The sequence below is a fragment of the Triticum urartu genome, unplaced genomic scaffold, assembly GCF_003073215.2.
Source record: "Triticum urartu cultivar G1812 unplaced genomic scaffold, Tu2.1 TuUngrouped_contig_5379, whole genome shotgun sequence".
NCBI lineage: Eukaryota > Viridiplantae > Streptophyta > Magnoliopsida > Poales > Poaceae > Triticum > Triticum urartu.
The window spans coordinates 1-8429 of record NW_024116050.1 but is presented as its reverse complement, the minus strand read 5'-3'; the positions used below and the strand labels follow the sequence as shown (position 1 = coordinate 8429).

The 8429-nt window shown below is 41.2% G+C and overlaps 1 protein-coding gene across 1 annotated transcript; it reads right to left on the bottom strand.

Annotated features, from left to right (window-relative positions):
- Positions 1–6967: 6967 nt before the first annotated feature.
- On the bottom strand, positions 6968–8408 carry LOC125529151 (the record flags this gene model as incomplete). The annotated part of the gene is made up of 4 exons (XM_048693559.1): positions 6968–7344; positions 7442–7634; positions 7850–8072; positions 8329–8408. Coding segments are annotated over 4 exons (627 nt in total), but the record flags the coding sequence as incomplete, so codon positions are not given.
- Between the last annotated feature and the right edge of the window lie 21 nt (positions 8409–8429).

Below are 8429 nucleotides of genomic sequence, written 5' to 3'. Positions count from 1 at the left end.
TCAAGACGTGATTGTGAGATGATCATGTTTTGTAACACCGATGCTTCGATGGAGATCAAGGTGTCAAGCCGGTGATGATGGTGATCATGATGGTGCTTTGGAGATGGAGATCAAAGGCACAAGATGATGATGGCCATATCATATCACTTATAATGATTGCATGTGATGTTTATCCTTTATGCATCTTATTTTGCTTAGTACGGCGGTAGCATTATAAGATGATCTCTCACTAAATTTCAAGGTACAAGTGTTCTCCCTGAGTATGCACCGTTGCTACAGTTCATCGTGCCGAGACACCATGTGATGATCGGGTGTGATAAGCTCTATGTTCACATACAACGGGCGCAAGCCAGTTTTGCACACGCAAAGTACTCGGGTTAAACTTGACGAGCCTGGCATATGCAGATATGACCTCGGAACACTGAGACCGAAAGGTCGAGCGTGAATCATATAGTAGATATGATCAACATAGTGATGTTCACCATTGAAAACTACTCCATCTCACGTGATGATCGGACATGGTTTAGTTGATATGGATCACGTGATCACTTAGATGATTAGAGAGATGTCTATCTAAGTGGGAGTTCTTAAGTAATATGATTAATTGAACTTTAATTTATCATGAACTTAGTCCTGACAGTATTTGCATATCTATGTTGTAGATCAATAGCTTGCGATGTAGCTTCCAGTTTATTTTTGATATGTTCCTAGAGAAAATAAGTTGAAAGATGATAGTAGCAATGATGCTGACTTGGTCCGTGATCTGAGGATTATCCTCATTGCTGCACAGAAGAATTATGTCCTTGATGCACCGCTAAGTGAAAAACCTATTGTAGGAGCAGATGCACATGTTATGAAAGTTTGACAAAGCTTGGTATGATAACTACTTAATAGTTCAGTGTACCATGCTTTACGGCTTAGAACTGGGACTTCAAAAACGTTTTGAACGCCACAGAGCATATAGGATGTTCTAAGAGTTGAAATTGGTATTTCATACTCATGCCCGTGTCGAGAGGTATGAGACCTCTGACAGTACTTTGACTACAAGATGGAGGAGAATAGCTCAACCAATGAGCATGTGCTGAGATTGTCTGGGTACTACAATTGCTTGAATCAAGTGTGAGTTAATCTTTCAGATAAGATAGTAATTGACAAAGTTCTCTAGTCACTATCACTAAGTTACTAGAACTTAGTGATGAACTATAATATACAAGGGATGACGAAAGTAATTCCCAAGCTCTTCTCGATGCTCAAATCGACGAAGGTAGAAATCAAGAAATATCATCAAGTGTTGATGGTTAAAAAGACCACTAGTTTCAAGAAAAGGGCAAAGGGAAAGAAAAAAGAACTTCAAAGAAGAATAGCAAGCAAGTTGCTGCTCCCATGAAGAAGCCCAAAGCTAGACCCAAGCCTGGAACTGAGTGCTTCTACTACAAAGGTAATGATTGCTAGAAGTGGAACTGCCCTAGATACTTGGCGGATAAGAAGAATGACAAAGTGAACAAAAGTATATTTGATATACATGTTATTGATGCTTACTTTATTAGTGTTTATAGCAACCCCTCAGTATTTGATATTGGTTTAGTTGCTAAGAGTAGTAACTAAAAACAGGAGTTGCAGAATGAACACATACTAGTTATGGACGAAGTGACGATGTGCGTTGGAAATGATTCAAGGGTTGATAAGATCACCATCGCACACTCCCTCTATCCTCGAGATTAGTGTTGAACCAAAATAAATGTTATTTGGTGTTTGCGTTGAGCATGAATATGATTGGATCATGTTTATTGCAATACAGTTATTCATTTAAGTCAAAGAATAGTTGTTGTTCTGTTTACATGAATAAAACCTTGTATGGTCATACACTTAATATAAATGGTTTATTGAATCTCGATCGTAATGATACACATATTCATAATATTGATGCCAAAAGATGCAAAGTTGATAATGATAGTGCAACATATTTGTGGCACCGTCGTTTAGGTCATATTGGTGTAAAGCGCATGAAGAAACTCCGTGCTAATGGGCTTTTGAAATCACTTGATGCTTGCGAACCATGCCTCATGGGCAAGATGACTAAGACTCCGTGCTCTGGAACAATGGAGCGGGCAACAGACTTATTGAAAATAATACATACTGATGTATGCGGTTCGATGAGTGTTGATGCTCGCGGCGGGTATTATTTTCTGACCTTCACAGATGATTTGAGCAGATATGGGTATATGTATGAAATAAGTCTGAAACATTTGAAAAGTTCAAAGAATTTCAGAGTGAAGTGGAAAATCATCGTAACAAGAAAATAAAGTTTCTACGATCTGATCATGGAGGTGAATATTTGAGTTACGAGTTTGATTTTCATTTGAAACAATGCGGAATAGTTTCACAAACTCACGCCACCCGGAACACCACAGCGTAATGGCGTGTCCGTACGTCGTAACCGCACTTTATTAGATATGGTGCGATCTATGATGTCTCTTACCGATTTACCACTATCGTTTTGAGGTTATGCATTAGAGACAACTGCGGACTACATATGGAGAAAAATGAGTGAATCTACACTCTAAAATACGTCTATATACATCTGTATGTAGCCCGTACTGAAATCTCTAAAAAGTCTTATATTTAGAAACGGAGGGAGTATATGCCAGTCATTACAATTTGAAAAGACCAACTTAAACTTGATTATTCGATGTTATCTGAACAAAATAAATGAATACACTAACATCATTTAGTTTGGGGCACAATGGTTAATGTGGTTATGATAATCTCAAAATTTTCTTCTTTTTGTTGCACTCACTTCCTCAATGTGTGAGTTACCCTGAGGTGTAGATAACCGCAATAAATTTCTCATTGATTGGCTATATGATTTGTGCTGGCACTCACATTCTAGTTTATCATGCATCTCTTGGTCAGTGGAGGTTACCGTTGGCGGTCCACAACTGCTACGTTTTGTCTAGATGCCCTCCAAACTAACAATCATGTCCGTAAGCTAGATGTGATAAGATGGAGGATCGCCTCCCCCATAGTATGTTTTCTTAACTACGATCCAAGTCCCAGCCATTTCCGCTACATCTCTAGAAGCTAATTATGCTGCATAGCTTTATTCAATGTATTAACTTACTGACAGTATCAGTAAGGACCAAACATTTTTTTTCTTTTGAAATACAGTAGCTTAAATGAGAGTCGAAATAGCCTTCTGTAGTCATACTGTATTTCTGATTTACATTGGACTTAGTACTTTAGCTAATTATATAATTACTGGACTAATAATTTAAATGGACATATTTTCAGGATGCGCAAGGAGCCAAGTCAGAAGTTTACAGTAAGTTTCCTTTCACATTTACTACATTGGTTTTGAAGCACATCAGTATCATTTAGGAAGTCACTCTTTACTTGTGCGAGCTTCTCTTGAATTTCAATGAATCTGTTTAATATGACAGTGTACAAAATAGCAGAAGAAGTCGACTTTGACTTCAGCTGGAGGTTTAGATCAATCAATGGCAGGAGCATTATGCCGTCACTTAGGGATCAGGAAAGAGGTACATGTCTAGACTGTCCTTTTTATTTTCACTGTTTGATTATTAGTGCTGAAGTTGACATTCACAGTGCAATGTGCATATGCTTCAACGATGTCATGTACTGAATCCCTTTACAAGAGGAAGAATGCGGTTGTGAGGATTGGTAGTGAAACTTATCTGTCAAAGGAGTTCGTTCTGAATCTCTCGCTGGATCATCTTCAAGATTTAGTCACTTTATTTTGTGCAACAAATCGAATAAAAGGTTTCAACACGCTTGATTACTGTCTCGAAAGGATGGTAGCTCAGGGTGTCATAACTGAAGAAGCCTATAACAGTGCAAAAGTGAACTTTCATGTATGTTTTCTGATATTTTGTGCACTCAACAGACTCTGAACTAGTTTTCTTTTTGCCTAGTAGTTATTGATTGTACCTCCGTCCCAAAATAAGTGTCGCTGATTAGTACAAAACTTTTGTACTAAATCTGTAACACTTATTTTGGGACGGAGGGAGTACATGTCATTTGTATACCCAACATCCTCTGAACTAGTTTTCTTTTTGTCTTGAGTTGTTATTGATACATGTCATTTGTACAACCCAACATGCTCTGAACAGTTTTTTGTTTCGTCTGAAGTAGTTATTGATACATGTTATTTGTACACCCAACATTGTCTTGAACAGTGCATGACCTATAATGGTTGTTCTATTGCAGGGTTTCCAAAGATATCGCATAAAGGAATTTGAGAAACCCAACACTCCCAATGATATCTACGACATTCCTAAGGGGGCAACATTCGAAACAAATCCTGCAGGGCAGGTCTGTTCCCATTGCGTGGTGATTGTTGGTTACGGCAGGACAAGTGATGGGCTGTCATACTATATCTTTCAAAATTCGTACGGTAAAAAGTGGGGAGACGATGGTTTTGGCCGAGTAGCTTGTAGTTGTCTCAAATATCTGTACCGTGCTAGTGTTTAGGTTATCGAGTACTGCAGGATGGTGCTCATGTTAAAAGTGACACTGATATAGAATACCCACGCTTTTTGTAAAGCAGCCATCTGACAGGAGTTCTTGACAGCCCTCATACATGTGGTTGTAGATGTTTCAGTTATCACAGATTTGGAGCCTCACTGTAATGTCAGATGTACTGATGGAGAGCAATAGGAGTATCTTATAGCAGAGTTGGAGCCTCACTGTAATGTCTGCTTAATTGCAGAGAGCTGCAGAACTTATGTCAGTCAGTTGAATTTAGCAATGCCTTGTCTTTCATTTTTCTGTACATTCTAGCTGGTGATTCCCATTATTGTGTTGAATTTTATGGAGCGTCCAACAGACTAGCAGGCTTGGCTGGCAGTAGGATTTTTTAGTTAAAGAAGAAATTAGCTTGTATATGTAAGGATTTATTTTACGCTGTTAGATATATAATCGTTCTGTTTCCGTGAGATTAATGTCTGCTGCTTATTCGTATAATCAAGTAAGAACAATCACTTGTTGCTCAAACTTTGCTAAAAAGAAAACCTGTAGCTCAAACTCCTCTGTATCCTCCTTTTAAATAAAATTAGTAAACTTACAAATAGATGTTCGCATTGGACAATATAAGACATAAATTACAACGAAAGAGGCAAAAGACCGTTGCAACTTACAAAGATGTAGTAGCATTAATCTACACCCTTTGTTTTGAAGCGCTAATCACTACCGACTTGATAATACAGTGTGAATTTTTTTGTGAACAATCACACATGTGTATTACGTGGAATTACGTATGTGTGAAAATTCATAACCATATACTTCCACACATGGCGTACAGAAAAAAGCCAAAACGTATTTTTAGGATGGGCCAATTTCTTTTGTTTGGCCGAATTTTTCTTTTTTGTACAGCCTACAAAATACAAAAAAGTCAAATGATTTTCACAAGCCAGTGAAAAAAGATGTTTCCATGGAATTCTTTTCGAATTGTTTTGAAACTTGAAAATATGACTTTTCATTTTTTTTAAATACCGAGCTCCCTGGAGCTCGGCCTTCATTGGCATTTTCCGATGGCCACTGCTAGGCGCCGGGGCACCGGCCCAAATTTGGGCCATCGCACCGCAGCCCCACGATGCGTGCGCCTCGGGCCGCACGATTCAGCGCTCCTCTCCCGCATCATCCCCTCCTTCCTCCTGTCTGCCTTCTTCTCCTGCATCATCAATCGGAAAAAGGGAGCGACTACCGGGCGTCGGGGAGAGAAAAGCTGCGGCGAGCGCCGGCGACCCTCGCCGTATTCCCCTCGCCGGAGATGAGAGCGCCGCCGCACACACAGGCTCGCCGCCATCGCAGACCCGCCATGGCTCCTAGGCCAGGCCATGGTATGGTCCTCAAGCTCCCGAAGCCGTGCGACCCGGCTGCGTCCAGGGATGCTGGAACCGTCCAGTCCCGGTGCTTCGACCGACGAGCACCCAACCCCCTGCTACAACCCCCTGCGACCGACGGATTCAGAGAAAGCTTCAACCATGAAAAAAGCTACAACCGGCGTAGAAGAAAAAGCTTCAAACATGGAAAAAAGCTTCAAGCGGCATCAAGAAAAGATTAAACCGGTGTGGAAAAAATGTTTCGATAGGAATGGGAAAAAGCTTCAGCCATGGCAGAAAAGCTTCAAACATGGAAAAAAAGCTTCAAGCGGCATCAAGAAAAGATTCAACCGGTGTGAAAAAAAATGTTTCGATCGGAATGGGAAAAAGCTTCAGCCATGGCATAAAAGCTTCATCCGGTGTGGAAAAAAGCTTCAAACATGGAAAAAAAGCTTCAAGCGGCATCAAGAAAAGATTCAACCGGTGTGAAAAAATGTTTCGATCTGAATGGAAAAAAGTTTCAGCCATGGCAGAAAAGCTTCATCCGGTGTGGAAAAAAGCTTCAATCGGTATGGAAAAAAGCTTCCACCATGAAGCTGTCAAAAAACGAGTATTAGTGAGAGCTACGTGGCGATGGCGAAAGCTGCAACGATCGTTGATGAGAGCTACAAGCGGCTATGGAAAAAGCTTCAATGGTTGCAGCTCTTGCATGGTAGGTTGCAGCTCCGGCGTGGCTGGGTCCGGCAAGGCAGAGCTCCGGTGAGGCGGATCCAAGCAGATCTGGCCGAGGGCCGCCAGATCGGCTGATTCCCATGGTCGTGGCACCCTGGGAGGCCTGCAGGCAGTGATGGTAAACCATGGCGGCAAGGCCTGAGAAGGAAGCAAAGAAGGAGCAAGGTGAATGAGCGGCAAAGAAGAGAAAAAAAGAAAGGAGAAGGATAGGAGGGATGTATGCGTGCGGGCTCTTTGACCGCGTGGCGCGTGTGTGGACGCGTGACCGGCCGAACGCTCGGCCGGTGCGCCGTTCCCAGACGTTCCCCTTTTCTGAATATTCTCTCCCTTTTCACACCAAGTAAGGAGAATATCTCGCACCAAGTAAAATCTGAAATACTGCGACTCCGAGTCCGGGTTTAAAATACGCAAATCAGGAGTTTCTTAGGACACATCATCCTATACTCATTCAGTTACAATAATTTATTATGCCGATTCGAGCATAATTTTAGTTAATATTAAAGATACATATTACAATAACATGTCACATGCATCACCTGTTGCTACAACGGCACTTCTCTAAAAGGAACTTGCTTGTCATAGACCTTCAGCATATGGTAGACCAAGACCAAACAGATTAGTTGGTGGATAGATTCCTTTCATCACATAAAACAGTCATCATCACTGTCCAGCTCCTCCAAGTGAAAAATCATCTCATTATGTCCACCCAAGTAGCCACCGCCCGAGGGATGCCTAAGCTCCTTTGCTCGATCATCGCACCCAAAACAATGACCTTGTTGATGCGTGGAAAAATATATGTATACATTAGCACATGATATGACTAACGGAAAATCATGGAGATTCCACCAAGTATATAGTTACCAACTTACCATAATTGTTTTCTTCCAAAGGTGTGCAGAGAACAACATCCTCTTCCTGTGTGCAGTCAGGTCGCATCTCAGCAAAGAACATAGTATGTTTGCCATCTGAACCTTTCATCAGAAAGTTGGAGTGCACATATAGTGCTGCGCATCCATCGACTTGATTCTTCTCTTTCTCTTCCACAAATTCCAACTCAGAGAGCTGAAATAGAAGCGGTCGACACATGTGAGTATAACAGACCGGTCAGCAGTAAATCGCATGATTTGCATGGATGTTCTAGCCAACCATGAGTAGTAAAAATAATGAACTACAACAGCAGTTTAGTTCCATAATAACTCAAACACACCTTAATACGGGTCGTTAAGCAAAAAACGCAAGCAAACATAAATATTTGATTATGATTTATTTTGGCATACCTGAATGTTGTTTCGCTTGGCATACGTGTTGAGCGCTATGACCAAGCCCTTGCGCTTACGCTCTTGTCTGCGTTTCAGCTGCTCATCAGGGGACGGCGACTTGGGCCTGAGACTGGACTGACGTTTGGCGTCAGCTACCCACAGATCACCAAACTCCTTGAGAGTAATCGATGATGGTCTAGGAACGGGACCATCCCCTATCTGCAGTCTGGCAGAGCCGTCACTGCATGCATGGACATAGAGGAATTATGATGTAAAATCTAAGGCTTATTTTGTTTGGTCTAAGAAAAAAAATCACTGTATGGATACTAATCTATTGGCATTCACCTTATGTCATATGTTTCATCAAGCTCTTGATTGCATCTTAAGTTCTTCAAATATTATTGATTCCTTCATACTAGATCAAATGTGAAGTACGATATCCCCAAAGTTGCATATATGAATCCACACACACAAAAAAGTACTGTCTGCATACGTACATCCAAAATTCTCCAGAAACACAACAGGTTGCGTTGGCGGACGAAATGGCCACCGACCGATCGACCACTCCTGCTTCAGATCAGATATAATTAACAGCAGG